The following is a 19,334-nucleotide window of genomic DNA, read 5'->3' as shown; positions in this document are numbered from 1 at the left end:
TGACACATAGCAGTGGCCCGGGCAACAGTTTTACGTTTTATGAGGAGGTAAGGAAGAAGAAAGTGGAAAAATTAATCGAAAAGTTATTGACTTGGCAGACCATCTGTGTTTGTGTCAGTATGAGCCAACCCGACGGGTACCATCAAAGGGCAAATCTACCAGGACGAGTGCCTCCAGAAGCGATATCACGGAGGCGAGACACTGATTTGAGCGAATTTAGTTCTCTGCGCGATCAATATTAATGGTGAAATAAATCACCTTTAATAAAACCTTTTTTGCATGGTGAAATAAATCAAGGTCCTGACACGATCAACTTAAAGTGAACTTGTTCTTTTATATAATTTTTGGCCATTCAATGTTATAATGGAAATTTCTACCATTATGCAAAGAAGGGTTAGGCCGCAATTCCATCGAGGCGATACTCAACGACATTTGATATAAGACTTCTTTATACTTGCGCAATTTTGATGTAGGATTACGCCTACTATTTCTATACTAGGTTGTAAGTTCAAAGTTTCGAAGACGAGAGCGCGGAGGTGCAAGTTTTTTCAGCGTTTATATTTCTTTGCCGGCTAAATGAAGTGGTATGATAATCACTTCATTCGAAAGATAAAATGTCTAAGAGTTATATGCTTCTTACTCATTGACTCGAAAACTTGTTTCAATAGCTTAAAAATTACTTTGAAAACTATTGAAATCACACAAATCTGTATATAAACGGGTTACCGCTCGAAAATCCACTTAATTATGATTGCAAAGTGGCTGGAGAATGTTCTACCTCCCTCACCAGAGCGTCAACCAATCCTGTTTCTATTCTGCTGCCGACTGAACGGAGCGTCTAGCGAGAAACGAAATTTCGATGAGAACTCACTACTGATAACTCATCATCACTACGCTTCAGAAACCGAATTGAGAAACCCGATGTGTTTAATGTTATGTTTCCATGATGTTGTTCGACTATTTTACAAGTTTTTATTCATTAAGACGATGTTGTCAGATGAATGTTATATCTAAATAAATAAACAAATAACTCAGGGACAAATGGCTTTCGAGACATAAGGAACATAAAAGTCCCTTAATTCCTTAACCTACGGTTTAATTTCCAAGAGGACGAGCTAAATTTGAACGCTTCGATGGCTCACATCTCGATAAATTTTGCTACTCTGCCAAGAGTCCTAGCGCCCTATGATATGCAAGTGCACCACAAGTGAGACTCGATGTTGTAGCCTCTGACAGTCATCACACCTCGAGTGAGATTCGTTGTTGTATGTGAAATATATATATAATATGCTCTGAATATAAGAGAACAAATCCTCTTATATTTAGAGCGGTGTTGGACAATGTGTATAGGCCTAAACAGAGTTGAAGAATTAAAACAAATTTACCCTAAACAATAAGGTACTTTTTTTTGCACGAGATTTACAAACAACCCTCATATTTTCGTTTTTACCAGCGACCAGACATCATCCAAACACATAGGTTTTGTCCAACTCGAAGTCTGAGAGGGTCGGTAGTGTGGTGAATGACAGACATCACTCCGCAGTGCAATTTTAATCTTCAAAAAAATCCTAGGAGGCTCGATGAAAAGATTAATCACGTCGATTTACCGTTAGGTGGAGAGTGTTTATATACGATTTAACCACACGTAAGCAATGTTAATTTTACTCGCGGTGCACATTCAGTGCAGTGCGTATAAACATAAACGAAACAGAATGCGACATATGTCCAGCTTAAGTATGGTTCTCTTTAATATAAAATTAAATTTTTGAGTGGGGTTTTTTAACAATGCAATCTAAACAACTTTGTGAAACATCATAATTTAATCAGACATCCGGATTTTCACAATTTTTTGGTAGAAAGATGATTTTGAATACGCATTGCTAAAAAATCAGTCTTAGTTCAAATTGGTCATATGATAATGTTCACCATATGTACCAAGTTTCAATAAAATCGGAGAGGCTAGTGTCAAAATTGTCGTCATCTTGTCGTCTTTCAAATGAATGAATTCATCAATTGTATATAGTAAATCTGTCAATATGAATTTCTCCATTGAATGTCACTTGGAATTATATTGCATCGTGAAACGATTATCAAGCTTACCTTACAGGCAGTTGGTTCACAAAGTCTGAAAGACTGTTGATTCGTTAATGTTGGTTCAAACAAAAACACATTATTTCACTGATCAAATGATTATCATTCTCAGACTTGCTATAGTTCCATATACCATGAGCAGCAAAATGTATCTATCGTGTTATATCTGAATTGTAATAATTATTCTAGAATCGAATTGTAAAAATAGACACACCCAGCGAAATAATTAAGAAGAAAAATACTCTGGCCTTCTGTCGTACTAGAACATAAAAATGTTAATGTTTGAGTACACAATTGTTTCCATGAACAATAAGGAAATATTATTTTTTGTGTAATATATAAAAAACAAAATATAGGAAATTGAGAGATAATAGATTTGAATAATAGCGGAAGGATCTCAGATAGATGATATTGAAGCTCAACCATCCATTGATGTCATACTAAATTTCATATTAAATACCCCATGAAAAGCAAAAAGCAGTCAAACCATTTATTATTTCACTAGTGTTTAACCCTTTCGCTACGAGCGACGTCTATAGGCGACATCCGCGCAACGACCTGTGTGTACGAGTGTCGTCTACGACGACATCAGGGTGATACTGCACATCGATCACACCAGCGCGATATGCATACTTTTCGGCGCATTGCTCCGTTCAGCAGTAGCACTCCGATGGAGCACACTGCCGTAGAGAAAGGGTTAAATTTATTGAACTATTTTTGTTGTTCTAGTCTGCTCGTTAAGCTAGAAGTTTAATCTGTGTTCAAACACCGTTGTTTCCGTTTGCCATTCTCCAAATTATTTCGCTGAATGTAAAAACATAGAGAAGAGTGGAAACTACGATAATTAAAAAAATCCGCAGATGAAGTTCATTCAATATTGAAACACACACAGGCACAGAAGAAACCTTGGAATAAAACGTGGAAGATATAGTTAACTGGAATTCAACAAGATTTGCACAATCGGAAACATACGTATATAAGAAATAAAAGAGGCATAAAAAGAGAAAGAAGTGGAAAAAATATAGAGCAGCTAATAATATGATTACCTGAATCTTTATTCAGCATCGGCTCTTCTGCTAACGAGGACGACGGTTGCGAGGATGACGATAACGAGGATGATTGTGAATATTTCGACCCTAGCTGATGCACCGCAGAACTACCGATGTCATGATGTCGACAATGGACTGACTGCACCAGAAATGAATGAAGTGCCAAGCTGCACAGTATGAAGTGCCGGAAGTGACATGGACCCAGCAATCGGGTTGTTAGGCCTCGAATCTCCATGGCTTGGAGAAGTCTGTGGAAAAAAATGTTCATAGGCTCATCAATTAAAGAGGGATACTATGGTGATAGTGTTTAATTTGCTGGAAACAAATGACATTGTTTTTTTTAGGAATATTGGTTTTGATTACAAGCTTCAATCAACATTAGGATCATTGACCCACTCCATGAGAATATGCAGTACCAAACCAAATTTCAAAGCAAGTATTTGGAGAAAATGTAAAACTTTATTTTTTAATAACAGACATATTCAGAATTCTTCGATACATATCAGTACCAAAGTTTGATTTGATTTATATAAACTACATAATTCTGGTTAGAATAACTAACGTTTTTACTTGCTAATGTTTTTTGATATATTTCTGTCTTTGTCGAACCAAATACCAAATTATTGAAGCGTCAGTTAAATACGTGTTCCTAGTAATTAACAAATTACGTTACGGGTGGGGGTCGTGTTACTTGCTGTGTTAAGTATACGATTTGCGTTACGTAAAGGTGACCGGAGTAGTAAATAACGAGAGGTCGTCAAATTTTAGTTACGATCGGACCACAAACAGGAAAGTTACAACTGCTTCGAAAATCATTGTCTGTAATATATTTGCATGTCATAGAAATTTACAGTTCACCCATAAAATTGTTTATCATGAAATAATACATTAAAATCACAAAACGGAAAGCGCCAATAGTATCAATTATGAAGATAGTTGAGGGGCTCAGAAGCAAAGGGGTGTAAGTGATTTGATCTTTTTCTCTTCATTAACTTTTTCTTTAGTTAATAACTCAACTGCAAAAACGTTTCAATTTGAATTTGCTATAGAATCCGAATCCGATTTGTATGTTTGTATGTTTGTATGTTTGTATGTTTGTATGTTTGTATGTTTGTATGTTTGTATGTTTGTATGTTTGTATGTTTGTATGTTTGTATGTTTGTATGTTTGTATGTTTGTATGTTTGTATGTTTGTATGTTTGTATGTTTTTTTTTTTTTTTTTTTTTTTAAGAGGTGAGGAACGCTTTACCAGCCTTACCTGGGAAGGGTTAACCCAGACGTCGAGTGGGGATCGCACCCACAAAAACCAAGCCCTCTACTCGTTGCCTTATTCCCCCTGGGACCACATCTAGGCGACTACTTCAGGGGGCGGCTGTGCTCATGCACTTCTCGAGTTTTCAACGCTAACTAGCGTTGTCCTTCCCTTTTTCTCAATATTTTTTTCTTTCCATTCGTTATTAATTCCACTGCGCTGATGTCCTCTTCGCAGGCATTTTGAATTTACCCGTCGAGACGTGAACCGATTAGGAATTGCCCTCCTACTTGACGCGCAACCCGTCACAGCCACCCTCGCGGGGTTTCTCACCTGTCGAGACGTGAACCGATTAGGAAGCGCCCTCCAACTTGACGCGCGCCCCGTCACAGTCACCCTCGCAGGATTTCTCTTCCCAACGGAGCGCCGATTAGGCAGTGCCCTCCAACCTGACGCGCACTCCGTCACAGCTACTCTCGTGGGGTATTCACCATTTTGATCGTGGCTTCATCCTTGATGCTCGTTCCTTCGAAATGTTCGCGGTGTTCCTCCATCCAGGCCACGATCAGGCGTTGTCAGGTAGGCCTTTTGCTGTTCCGCGGCAGTATCCGTTTACCTGTCGAGACGTGAACCGATTAGGAAGCGCCCTCCAACTTGACGCGCGCCCCGTCACAGTCACCCTCGCAGGATTTCTGTATGTTTGTATGTTTGTATGTTTGTATGTTTGTATGTTTGTATGTTTGTATGTTTGTATGTTTGTATGTTTGTATGTTTGTATGTTTGTATGTTTGTATGTTTGTATGTTTGTATGTTTGTATGTTTGTATGTTTGTATGTTTGTATGTTTGTATGTTTGTATGTTTGTATGTTTGTATGTTTGTATGTTTGTATGTTTGTATGTTTGTATGTTTGTATGTTTGTATGTTTGTATGTTTGTATGTTTGTATGTTTGTATGTTTGTATGTTTGTATGTTTGTATGTTTGTATGTTTGTATGTTTGTATGTTTGTATGTTTGTATGTTTGTATGTTTGTATGTTTGTATGTTTGTATGTTTGTATGTTTGTATGTTTGTATGTTTGTATGTTTGTATGTTTGTATGTTTGTATGTTTGTATGTTTGTATGTTTGTATGTTTGTATGTTTGTATGTTTGTATGTTTGTATGTTTGTATGTTTGTATGTTTGTATGTTTGTATGTTTGTATGTTTGTATGTTTGTATGTTTGTATGTTTGTATGTTTGTATGTTTGTATGTTTGTATGTTTGTAGTTTGTAGCGCTGACCCACATTAATAGAAATTTGACCCCTGTTGACCGATTGATCTGAAATTTGGAACACACATTTATCTCTGTAGTCATTATAAAACGGCGTATTTCATGATCTTGAAAATCCAAGATGGTGGCCGCTACAAAATGGCGGATCACATATTTTCTCAAAACCTCATTGTTACGGCTTCTTTGGCCGGCCATGGAAAGCCCCCTCGGCGAGAGCAATGGACCATTTAGATGGACCACGATAATGAAGGATGCTGAATGAAGGATGTTTAGAAAAGAATAAGAAGAAAATAAAATGTCAAAAAATATCAAAAGAAAAACAAAGTGTAATCAGAGAAAAGATAACAAAGTGAATTTATTGGAATTGAAAAATCCAAAATCGTATCATCTCTTTGCCACCAAATCGATTGTAAGTAGTTTGAACTGCGTAATATTGAATGATCGAATGATTTAAATTATTGTAGGCTAGAAAGAAAAGAATTTAAGGGCATAGAAGAAGGAAGAAATTGTTGGTCAGATAGAACGGATACGAAGTGTGAGTAGACAGAGGTTAAGTTATAAAAGGAATGAATAAATAAAACATATATTTACAGCTTTTAGCTGTGTCCAACAACGATACGTGATCTGCTGAAAAGATCCGGGAAATCTCGCCAACAAATCTAAAAGACTTCCGAGATGCAGAGTGCAAAGCAAGTAGAATCAACTTGCCAGGCGTGCAATGAGCCGGATGATGAGCAAATGGTAGCGTGTGACCGATGCGAGACGTGGTGGCATTTTGCGTGTGTGGGCGTTGGAGAAAGCATCAGTGCAAAGGATTTTCTGTGCCCGAAATGCAATCCACCAACCGAGACTACTCTCGTGACGCCAAACAATACAGAAGAGACTCCTCGTATTGTACCTCCACGAATTGCGGCCAGCGTAGCAAACAGTGCAGCTACCGGAAGCTCACGAAGACGAAGTCAACTGCGGCTAAAAAAGCTAGAAGAGGAGAAAGTACTGATGGAACGTCAGTTAGAACTGGAAAGGAAGGAAAAGGAGAATGAGATCGAGAAGAAAAAGCTTGAACTGGAGAAAAAATTCAACGAAGCGAAATTTCAAGTGCTGGAGCAGGAACTCGAAGAGGATGAAGACGATCGAAGAACCCGTAAATCCCAGCAAAGCAGTCGGAGTAAGGTCAAACAGTGGATCGGAAGCCAACATCTAGGGGACACGGGGGCGATGGATCCTGTCACCCAAGAGAAAGAGCTTAACCAGATACCGTCTCCGCAAGATGCAATGGAAGGTACTTCGACGCAGCAGCAGCCTGCTAACGAGCGAACTCCCATCAATAGGGATCAATCCTATCAGATTACGCTAGCTCAGTCCTCGGCCATAAAACAACCGGTGAATTCTCCAACAAAACCTAGCGCACGCAACGCCTTTCCTTCAGTACAACGGACTGACGGTCCGATGCGTCCCTTGGATCCGATAAATCCAAACGGACAACGGCAGACGCAAGCTAGATCCTCAACAGTACCGCCTCCGCTTCCCAATCCTCCTGCAGTGGACAATCGTTACTCGTATGCACCTCCAGAGGACATCTCGAACGTCCCACTTGGAATCCCACATTCGGCTTACGTAGGGCCCGCACCACACCAGCTAGCAGCAAGGCAGGTAATGCCAAAGGAACTCCCGGCGTTCTCTGGAAGCCCAGAAGATTGGCCGTTATTTATCAGCGCGTACAAAAACTCCACGCAGGCCTGTGGTTATACAAATGCGGAGAATCTAGTGCGACTGCAGCGGTGTCTTCGTGGGCATGCACTGGAAGCTGTGCGAAGTCGACTATTACTACCTGCGTCCGTTCCAATGGTGATAGCTACACTGCGTACACTTTATGGTCGACCGGAGCTACTAATACACACACTGCTTCGAAAGGTGAAAGAAGTAGCTGCGCCGAAATCTGAGAAGCTCGAGACACTGATTGCGTTTGGTATGGCGGTGCAAAATTTAACGGATCACCTGATAGCTTGCAACCATGAAGCACACCTCAACAATCCTACTCTCTTGTTCGAGTTGGTCGAAAAGTTACCTGCCAATCACAAGTTAGAGTGGGCTTTGTATAAGCGCCAGTTTCAGCGGGTAGACTTACAGACGTTTGCAGTGTACATGGGGAACCTTGTAGCAGCAGCGACGGAGGTTACGCTGTACGTCGATGGCAAGCAAAATTCATCAAGTAAAACAGAAAGAATGAAAGATAGGAGTTTTCATAATTCCCACGATGTCAACACAACTGCCGAAGCGATGAAGGCACATGGACACTTAGATACGGGTAGAGAGATACCGAAGGGTTGTCACGTGTGCAAGGACCTCAATCACAAAGTTAGGGACTGCGATACGTTCCGACAGTTGAGTGTAGAGAATCGCTGGAAAACGGTACAACGGTTGCAGTTGTGTCGAATCTGCTTATATTCACACGGAAAACGCCCATGCAAATCCAAAAGGATATGTGAGGTGGACGGATGTACGTTACGACATAATCCGTTGCTGCACTCCATAACTGAAGCGTCTGGTCAACCTTCAACGAGTGGTACATGCGTCAATAATCATCTCCACCATGGTCAAATATCTCTATTTCGTGTTGTACCGGTTACGCTGTTTGGCAAGACCCGGTCACTGAACACTTTTGCGTTCTTAGATGATGGGTCGTCTGTTACGTTACTAGAGAAGTCAGTTGCTGATTATCTGAACCTAGATGGAGAAAGCGACACCTTATGCCTGACCTGGACGTCTAACGTGACGCGAGTAGAGCCTGAATCAAAACGGGTCAACGTGGATATCTCGGGGGCAAGTTTGTCTCGTAAATACAAAATTGCACATGCACGGACGGTTCAGAAATTGAATTTACCACGGCAAACGCTAGACTATTCGAATTTAGCTTCGGCTCATCCACACTTGAAACAATTACCGATGGCTGACTACAAGGACGCAATTCCGAAGATTCTAATCGGCTGCGATAACGCGTACCTTGGGGCGGCGTTGAAGATAAGGGAAGGCGGACCGAACGTAACGATAGCTAGCAAAACACGCTTGGGATGGTCGATCCATGGACCACTGGGTTCCAATGAAGCGGTGGCAGAATATAGCTTCCATATCTGCGAATGTTCACCGGACGACGACGATCTGCACGAGTTGGTGAAACAACATTTTGCCATAGAAAGTTTGGGAGTTTCCTTGGAGCAGTGTCCAGAATCTGCAGACAACCAGCGGGCGATGCGAATTTTGAAAACGACTAAGAAACGCGTCGGACAGCATTTCGAAACCGGACTGATTTGGAAATATGACAGCTTCGAATTCCCCGACAGCTACTTAATGGCAGTGAGGAGATTGCAGTGCTTGGAAAGAAGGATGTATGCCGACCCTGTTATAGGAACCAGCGTTAAAAATCAGATGCTTGAGTACGAGCAGAAAGGATACATCCACCTAGCAACGGAGCAAGAACTGAGGGAGGCAGACCCCAGAAGGACGTGGTATCTGCCGTTGGGGGTTACCATCAATCCCAAGAAACCTGGGAAAATACGCATCTTTTGCGATGCGGCGGCCAAGGTAAATGGAATCTGTCTCAACACCATGTTGCTGAAGGGACCAGACTTGCTCGTGTCGTTACCAGCAGTACTGTTTGGATTCCGAGAACGCAAGGTGGCAATCTGCGCAGATGTGCGAGAGATGTTCTACCAAATATTCATCAAAGAAGAGGACCGACATGCGTAGCGACTTCTGTGGAGAGAAAATCCAGCTGACGATCCGCAAATCTTTTTGATGGATGTTGCGACATTTGGTTCGAGCTGTTCTCCATGCTCGGCCCAATTTATTAAAAACGTCAACGCCTGCGAATACGAGGTGCTGTACCCTGAAGCAGCGAATGCCATCAAACGAAAGCATTATGTCGACGACTATCTCGACAGCGTCGACAGCATCGAAGAAGCCGTACGACGGGCGGTGGAGGTGAAATACATCCATGCGTGCGGCGGGTTTGAGATTCGGTCATGGATGTCGAACAGTGACGAGGTTCTTGCACAAATCGGAGAAGAAGCATCTCCCAAGCAGAAGAGCTTGTGTCTAGAGCAAAATAAAGAAGCTGAACGCGTCCTAGGGATTATATGGCTCCCGAAGGAAGATGAGTTTACTTATTCTCCAATGACTGGTGAAATTCCAGTCTGGCCAACGAAGCGGGAAGTGCTGAGAGTCGTAATGCGGCAGTTCGATCCATTGGGGTTCCTCTCACACTTCTTGGTGCATGCGAAAATCCTAATACAGGACATATGGCGAAGTGGAACGAAGTGGGATGAACGGATTTCCGAGCAGTTGCAGTTGCAGAGGTGCGGCTCGCCCGCAGCTACTTTCCGGGGTACACGATTTCGGAAATAAGTATGTTACAAATTCACGTTTTTACGGACTCCAGTGAAGCAGCTTTCGCCTGTGCGGCTTACCTCCGGGCTGAAATTGCCGGAACTGTCCACTGTGCGCTAGTAGCAGCAAAATCGAAAGTTGCACCTTTGAAGCTGCTCTCTATACCGAGGTTGGAGCTTCAAGCGGCGGTTATCGGAGCTCGCCTATTAAATATGATTACGACTTCTCACAATCTGCCAATAACAAGTAAATACATCTGGACAGACTCCCGAACGGTGTTGGCCTGGATCAACTCGGACCAGCGGAAATACCGGCAGTTTGTGGCATTCCGGATCGGCGAGATCTTGTCCAAAACAAACGTTGGCGATTGGAGATGGGTTCCCTCCAAAATGAACGTGGCAGATGAAGCCACTAAGTGGGGCAGTGGACCACAACTTAGCTCCGGCGGTCGATGGTATCGTGGACCCAGCTTTTTATATGAGCCGGAGAGCTGTTGGCCAACACAACCTACGAATTCAATGGAAACTACAGAAGAGTTACGAACTTGCGCGGTGCATCACCACGAATTGCCGACACATGTTGTATGGGATAGGTTTTCCCGGTGGGACCGTTTACTGCGCTCGATCGGCTATGTACGTCGATTCATTCTGAACATCGTAGAGAGGCATAGGGCCACAGATTTCACTACAGGACCGCTGTCCCAGTGCGAACTCGCTGCTGCTGAGGAGGTTATACTACGTCTAATTCAAAGAGAATCTTATCCGGAGGAAATGGAGATCCTAACTTCGGCGAGAAACTCGCAGCTGGACGAGAGGCAAACGAAGAGATTGCTCAAGATGGAGAAACAAAGTAAGCTTTTCCGACTATCTCCGTTTGTAGACGAAAAAGGTGTGTTGCGCCAGGAGAGTCGCGCAGCTCAAACATCGTTCGTACCATACGACACCCGGTGTCCGATTATCCTTCCCAGAAGTCATCGCGTCACGAAATTAATAATTGCTTGGTACCATATGCGGTATCTTCATGAACACCACTCGACGGTGCTGAATGAAATGCAGCAGCGTTTTTATGTGTCTAACCTGCGATCGTTGATCAGGAAAAGCAAACAGGACTGTATGTTTTGCCGAGTCTACACAGCGAAGCCTACCATACCTCGGATGGGACCGTTGCCCGCGGCCAGAATGGGAGCCTTTTTCCGCCCATTCACGTTTGTGGGCTTAGATTATTTTGGACCAATGACGGTGCGCGTCGGTCGGAGTCTCGTGAAAAGATGGGTAGCCCTGTTTACCTGCCTATCCATTAGGGCAGTCCACTTAGAGGTTGTGCACTCCCTCACGACGGTGTCCTGTAAAAAGGCTATACGACGTTTTGTCATTCGTCGAGGGGCTCCGCTCGAAATATATAGCGACAACGCCACGAATTTTGTAGGAGCCAGCAATGATCTAATCCAGGAGAGCAGAAGCATCAACGGACAACTTTCTCAAACCTTCACGAACACGCAAACGAAGTGGTTATTCATTCCCCCCTCCGCTCCGCACATGGGCGGAGCATGGGAAAGGCTAGTGAGGTCAGTAAAAACTGCCGTCTACGCTATGTCTGCATCCGACAAACCGGATGAAGAAACATTTAGCACGGTGATGGCGGAAGCTGAAGGAGTGGTAAACTCCAGGCCACTAACGTTTATCGCTTTGGAGTCTACGAGTCAGGAAGCATTAACTCCAAATCACTTCCTGTTGCTCAATTCTAACGGAGTCGTACAACCACCACGGGATCTGCTAGAACCGAAGGCTGTCGGAAATAACGACTGAAAGTTGTGTCGAGAGATGGTGGATCACTTTTGGCGCAGGTGGATCAAGGAATACCTTCCCATGATCACCAGGAGAACGAAGTGGTTTGTAGATTGCAAGCCCTTGAAGCCGGGGGATCTTGTAATAATAATTGAGGAGAAAACCAGAAACGGCTGGACCAGAGGCCGAGTTCTTCAAGTCATTGAGGGCAATGATGGACGTGTTCGCCAAGCCTTGGTGCAAACCGCAAATAAGGTGCTACGAAGACCGGCCACTAAGTTAGCCCGATTAGATGTGCAGGAGAGTAACCCTGGTGCAGAAGATACCCAGTCTTACGGCCCGGGGAATGTTACGGCTTCTTTGGCCGGCCATGGAAAGCCCCCTCGGCGAGAGCAATGGACCATTTAGATGGACCACGATAATGAAGGATGCTGAATGAAGGATGTTTAGAAAAGAATAAGAAGAAAATAAAATGTCAAAAAATATCAAAAGAAAAACAAAGTGTAATCAGAGAAAAGATAACAAAGTGAATTTATTGGAATTGAAAAATCCAAAATCGTATCATCTCTTTGCCACCAAATCAATTGTAAGTAGTTTGAACTGCGTAATATTGAATGATCGAATGATTTAAAGAAAAGAATTTAAGGGCATAGAAGAAGGAAGAAATTGTTGGTCAGATAGAACGGATACGAAGTGTGAGTAGACAGAGGTTAAGTTATAAAAGGAATGAATAAATAAAACATATATTTACAGCTTTTAGCTGTGTCCAACAACGATACGTGATCTGCTGAAAAGATCCGGGAAATCTCGCCAACACTCATCAATATGGGTTTTCCAGAACCCCATCAATATGGGTATCAAATGAAAGGGGTTGATACGGTTATTTATGATAAATGTAAATCCAAGATGGTTGCCACTACAAAATGGCGGACTACATATTTTCTCGAAACCCCATTAATATGGGTATCAAATGAAAGGGCTTGACTAGTACAACACCGTCATTCATGAAAAATGCAAATTCGACATAACTGCCACTACAAAATGGCTGACTACATATTTTCTCAAAACCCTATTATTATGGGTATCAAATGAAAGGGCTTGACTAGTAGAACACGGCTATTTATGAAAAATGCAAATCCACCAAAATCCTACCAAATGGCTGACTACATATTGTGTCAAAACCCCATTATTATGGATATCAAATGGAAGGGCTTGACTAGTAGAACACAGTTATTTATTAAAAAATACAAATCTATGATGGCTGCCACTATCAAATGGCGGGCTGCATATTTTCTCAAAACCCAATTAATATGGGTATCAAATGAAAGGGCTTGAATAGTAGATCACAGTAGATCATGATAAATCCAAACCCAAGATGGCTGCAATCACAAAATAGCAAATTACTTTATTAAACGGTTTAATTAGCTTGAACTGTTCGTATGTATGTTTGTATGTCTGTATGGTTGGCCCACATTAATAAAAATTTTATTAATAAGAACTGACCGAATTTATATAATACCTTTATCTCTGCTGCATTTTAAAACTGCTTATCATGAAAAATCCAATTTGGCGGCCGCTACAAAATGGCAGATTCCATATCATCTCAAAAAAAGGTTATTGAGAAATGTGTATCAAACAAACGAACTTGACTTGGAGAACACACTATGTATTTTCTGCAATCCACTCAATATCGGTATCAAATGAAATTTTTGACTGATAGAATACAATACAATGGTTTTATTGTAGCGAAATATTCTAATGAAAAAGATAATGTACTAAAAACTAGAAAATAAAATAAGTAAAAAAAACTTTTTAAGTTAAACGGTTTAATTGTGATTTAACATAATAATGTACTAAAAGCTAGAAAATAATTAGGCAAGTAGCAGTTAGCAATTATCACACCTCTCCTTCATTAGTCTAGGGCATTGATGAAACTTAAATAAAATCGTGGGGCACGTTGGATTTCCATTATCCACAATTAGCAACTTCATCATATGTCCAATCCTCATCACAATTATTGGCGACATTGCCCTGTTTTGTCGTAATGTCGTATGTTGTGAAAATTTCTGCTGAATAAAATCAATCCTAGAAATCCAGTTTGCTTTGAACGGGTCACAGACAACTGCGCTAAACTCCAGTATAGTTCGAACTATCGAGCAGTATAGAAATCAGAGACAGTGTGTATCACGGAATTTGCTTGTAATTTTGAGAATTAATCCTAACTGGAGACTGGCTTTAGCGTTTATTTCACTGAAGTGTATTCAGAAGCTGAGTGCATTATCGAGGACCGTTCCAAGATCACGGATGTGGCTCACTCGCGACAGAATTTAACCAGAGATAGTAGGTGTTAAGTCAGACCGGACTATGTGATATTTTTATGATTTCAACGTAGGTATGATAATTGTAAAAAAACATCAAGTATCATGCAAAAAAGGCAGTTTTTTGGTTTCCTATTTGTACATGGTCCACTCTGACTGAACCAATAAAGCACTTTTTGAGACTTGGTTCACTATGACTGAACAATTTCGGTTTTTTTTCGATCAATTCACAATTGTGAGTCAAAGTGTACCATTCTGTTATGAAAATTAGAGCGAAAAGGGATATGAGGTTGGAACTGCATATGCATCTGGTTGCGTGCAGCATGAGAGTCTTCCCCATCTACTACATGATTGAATATGCATGGCTTACATGTTAAAGCATATACTTCCCATTTTCAATCATCTTAGGCAGTATTCCTGAATAGAGTCGTCAAATTCGAATTCATTGTCGTCGCTAGAGTCCAAACCGCACCCTGAAATAGCACACTCTGAAGACCAGTATTTTTCACTGATCCGTTCAGTCAGAGTGGACCAAGTTCATTTTTAATATATTCGAAATGAGTACCTTCTACGCCAACGAGTTCAAGAACATTTCAACAAGGTACCTATTGGCTTGTCACATGGTCCACTCTGTGTGCACATGATAATTATTGAAATGTAAGTAAACAAGATATAAATAAATGAAAAAAATCGAGAAAATATTTTTCTTCAACTTCATTCAGTTTAAATAGTCATTTAACACAGTCTCCTCAAAATGAAATTATTTTTATTCTCGGTCAGTGATACCGTATGCTCGAGTATAGGAGGGTTAATAAAAAGAAAATCGTTATACGTTATACTAATTAATATTCAATGATAATTTATTCTATATAATAAAATAATTATCGATTACCGGTCTGAATCATATTTCGGACGCTTAAGGCATATGATGCAGAAAACATATCACAACATTATGCACAGGTATTATTTGGTTGATATGTTTAATAAAATAGTTCAATAAGCTTTTAAGCTTTCTACTTTGGTACCTATTTGATTGAAAAAATAAAAAAATCGTCGAATAAAATGCTTTTCGAATCAAGCGAATAAAAATCAAACTTCGGACACTAAATCAAAATTCAAACAGATTGAATTCAAATTTCGGACACTTTATTTTGTAATTTTTTGAACGAAAATTACATTACACTTGATTATATTTTATAGTCAACTGCGAAACACTCACCAAGCAATCACAGTAACCTGATAACGATTATGAGAACTGATGAAACACGAGAGAAATTTAAATATTGATGAAGGGGTAAATGCAACATGCTCACGCTAAGCAAACGTCAAACGATAATGAGTGGATGTTGGATTTTGGATGGATTTTTTCCCACTATGTAATGATTCAAATGTAATTCTCAAATGAAGTGATAGTGAAACCAAGGGATTACTCTAAGGAAGAAATTGTGATATTAATTTTATAGTTAAATTATCAGTACATTAAGTATTTCCAGATATTAGATCAAAGTGTCCGAAATATGATTCAGAACGGTACTAAATAATTGATAAGTTATACTTTATTTCTGTAAAGTCTCATCAATCAATATCGTTTATTTTTACAAAGAAATTGTCCTTTGTGAACATACAATGCATTTATTTTTCAATAAAATACACCCAAGATGATTATTTTTTTCCTCAATTACCAAAAGGTATAAGAACTAGAGATGAAACGAATATCCGGTCAATATTTGCTATCCGGCCGGATACCGGATATTAGAACAAAATCAATAATTTCTCATTAACAAAAGATAAATCTTTTTTTTTAATTAGGTTGATATTAACTCATAACATCTATTCATTAACGCTATTACTTTTAATATAATGTTTTTTAAACGACCGAATAGGCTTTGCTTCGTACTCCAGGCTAGAATATTATGAATGCAACAAGCAAATCAAACAGCTCGAAAAATTATGCCGACAGCTTTCACCCGACTGTAATATAACAGCAAAATAGAGCTGACGAATAAAATTCTGTTCAACTAGACACCATAATAAGGTCCAATATGTAATTTTAGAAATTTTTAGTCTCTCATGCATCACTGTTGCTTCATTCATGACTATATTTCTTGAATGAAATTACCACAATTAATTCACATTGCTCATCTCATCTGTCCAGCATTTTCAAATGGTCATTTGGCAAATGCTATGCATGGAGAAAAAATTGTAGAAATTGCTCCTAGTGACAATTTTTTGTTTTATTACAAGTTGTGGTCGAACAACTGGATGTGTTAATATGAACTAACTGACAATCTGAAAAAAATATATAAAAACAGAAACTTTAATGAAGATATATCTACTCTTACAACTAATTTTGGAGGTGACATTATTCTAGACCAGCTGGCGGGCACCTAAGAATATATACGCGGGATTCTAACCCAAAGTTGTTCGAGAGTGTCAAACACCGGAGTAAGATGAAAAACGCCTAATTAAGATGAGACGGCTAGCAAATACTACCTCCGCGTGATTCGGAGCTGTTTCATGGATTACGATCGTTACGGCAAACGGTGAACGTATTTCGTGTTTTGTGGGGAAAATACGGTCGTCTAGCCAGGTCTTTGCGAGAACGATAATATTGTAATACAGCCATTTCATGTCAAACCGATATAGTGGTTCTCAGATTTCCATGAAACGTGGGTGTTTTGTTCTTATTCGCAGAATATTAGACTCGTATTTTTTCTTTTTTACGTTTGGGCGCCCTTTTCAGTTTTAGGGTGGTTAAAAAAAGCCATTTTTGGGAAAATTCATAACTTTTGAACCACTGAAACGATTTAGGTAATCGACACATCAAATTGAAGCCAATCAACAATGAACTTTTATTAGAAAATATTTAAAATATTTTGGGATGAATTTCATTTTTTTTAACAATGGTTGTAGTCGTTTTTAATTGTTTTCATGGCTTTGGACTAGAGGGCGCCATATTTTTTATATTTTTTCTTGTAAGCTGAGGATTTTTTACATAATATATCTCGAGATGTTATTTTATTCGATTCGAGATATGACTTTTCAAAGTTAACCGGTATTCCAAAAAAATAATTTTTCTGCTCTTATCCAAAAATTGCTTTCTTCAAAAATTCATAACATTTGAACTACTGAACTTCTTCTTTGAAAAAATGCATTTGGATTGAATTTTTGTCGAGTAGGTCTAGTTTAGTCACACAGGAATATTGGACGAAGACTTAGAACATGTTAAATTTGCAAAATAATAACTCGAAAACAAAAAGAAATCAGCATCTTTGATGTCGAGATATATTATGTAAAAATCCTCAGCTTTCAAGAGAAAATATAAAAAAATATAGCTCCCTCTAGTCCAAATCCATGAAAACAATAAAAAAAAACGACTACAATCAATTATTACGAAAATGAAATCCATTTTTCCGCAAGATCAATATTTTTTTAATGAAAGGCTAGCTCATTGGTTTCAATTTGATATTTCAATCATCTAGATCGGTTCAGTGATTCAGAAGTTATGAATTTTTGAAAAAAGGCATTTTTGGGAATAGGTGCAAAAAATGATTTTTCGGACCACCCTAAAATGAAAATGGGTACCCTAATAAAAAAATAAAAAAATACGGATCTAATATTTTGCGATAAAGAACAAAATTACCACTTATGACGAAAATCTGAGAGCCACTTTATCGGTTTGGCATGGAATGGCTGAATATAATTTAACGCAGTCCCCGGAAGTTCTGATAGCAAATCAGTAGCCAGTTAAGTCATCACTGTACTATTGTGAAATTTTGGACCGATTAAGAACCGCGATTAAGAATAAAAGGGCAGGATTATTGACGAAAGGAGTGTTCCTCATCAACGATAATGTGCGGCTCTATTCTGCTCGCGTAACTCAAGAGCAATTTAAAAAATTTAAACGGACTGTGTCGAGCATCCTCCTTACTCCCCGGACCACGCCCCTAGCGACTATAACTTATTCCCGGTGATGAAACAGGCGTTCGGCGGTCAACGATTCGATAACACTGAAGAAATTCGTGACGCAGTTACATCGTACTTCAAAAGTTGGACGCTACGCACTTCACGCTCGGAATAGAAAAACTCGTGCCACGCTTTGAAAAATGCCTCGAACGTTACGGCGATTATGTAGAAAAATAGAAAATAAAACGTAGATTACGAAAATCGCCTTGTTTTTTGTCCTAACTTTATTTTTTCCGCGATTTCTGAGGCACTGAAACTTATTTTTTGAACTACCCTCGTATATGACTATCGGTGAATAATAATTTGAGTATAGTAAAGTTTTCCATGTGATTGTAATAAACGTATATTTTCAATAAAAGAAAAAACAACACCTGGTAACTATTACTGCTTCTTTTTCAGAATTTGAAATGTAAATTATGGTTTCAACGATTGAAACTATTTAACACGTTGAGCCCTGCGTCAGTCCATGGAAATCGATACTGGATTTTCGATCTGATTCGCACCAGTTCCATCGACAGTGAACTTTTCGTTTGGAGAGCGTTACATAACAAAAACAGTAACAAAGTTATAAAATGATTTTAAACACATGATTTTTAAATAAATAAAATACCGGAAAAAAAGTAGGTAGGCCGCAGGGAATGCGGTGCCCAAGTTCGACCGAGGTTCAACGTGTTAACTGAATTGATAGGTTTTTGGCAAAATAATTTGCTTTGTCCACAAAATAACTTCTCCAAATGAATTCTGCATGAATTTCTATTAATCGAACATTATAAATAGGCGAAAACTGTAAAACAAAAACAAAGTTTTTATCGGTATCAACATTGACATAATCATAGTCTCAACTTCAGATCCAAAGCTTTTCCAAGGCATGTCAAGAAAATTTCCAACCCGGGAAGATCCTTGACTGATTGGGAACTTAACCCAATATCTAAAAGTGTCCACTTAGAACATACTAGATATCTGCCACTATTCAGAAATACTCGATATAACCATCTGATAAAAAGATAGTTTACGGCAATTCTGAATAAGCTATCCCCATTCCATTTTCCTCTTCAGACCCCATATAAAATTTCATTGTGTATCAGTGTTCTGCCAGTGTTCACTATTAACATAGTCCAGATCTACCAAACACCCGTGCACCCGTGGCCGAGTGGTTAGCGTCTCACATTATCATGCCGGGTGTTTGGGTTCGATTCCCGTTCTGGCCGGAGGATTT

The 19,334-nt window shown here is 39.7% G+C and overlaps 3 protein-coding genes across 11 annotated transcripts in view; 2 read left to right on the top strand and 1 right to left on the bottom strand.

The window, feature by feature from the left end:
- LOC129775722 (acetylcholinesterase) overlaps positions 1-19,334 on the bottom strand; it is a 208,857-nt gene that overhangs the window by 21,802 nt on the left and 167,721 nt on the right. For all 9 annotated transcript variants that reach the window (XM_055780767.1, XM_055780766.1, XM_055780769.1 and 6 more), the window contains one exon: positions 3,138-3,388. In XM_055780767.1, the coding sequence (XP_055636742.1) occupies positions 3,138-3,375 (238 nt within the window). In that variant the 5' untranslated portion in view covers positions 3,376-3,388. The remainder of the gene's footprint in view (positions 1-3,137; positions 3,389-19,334) is intronic.
- LOC129775721 (uncharacterized) lies at positions 5,595-9,758 on the top strand. The gene is made up of 2 exons (XM_055780759.1): positions 5,595-6,073; positions 6,129-9,758. Exon 2 carries the CDS (start codon positions 6,340-6,342, stop codon positions 9,409-9,411), a length of 3,072 nt encoding a protein of 1,023 aa, XP_055636734.1. The 5' UTR covers positions 5,595-6,073; positions 6,129-6,339; the 3' UTR covers positions 9,412-9,758.
- Positions 10,071-11,855, top strand: LOC129773964 (uncharacterized). Its single transcript, XM_055777642.1, has one exon. It carries the CDS (start codon positions 10,071-10,073, stop codon positions 11,853-11,855), a length of 1,785 nt encoding a protein of 594 aa, XP_055633617.1.

The sequence above is a fragment of the Toxorhynchites rutilus genome, chromosome 3, assembly GCF_029784135.1.
Source record: "Toxorhynchites rutilus septentrionalis strain SRP chromosome 3, ASM2978413v1, whole genome shotgun sequence".
Taxonomy (NCBI): Eukaryota; Metazoa; Arthropoda; class Insecta; order Diptera; family Culicidae; genus Toxorhynchites; species Toxorhynchites rutilus.
Note: the sequence above shows the minus strand (reverse complement) of the source record. Positions and strands in the feature narration are given on the sequence as shown.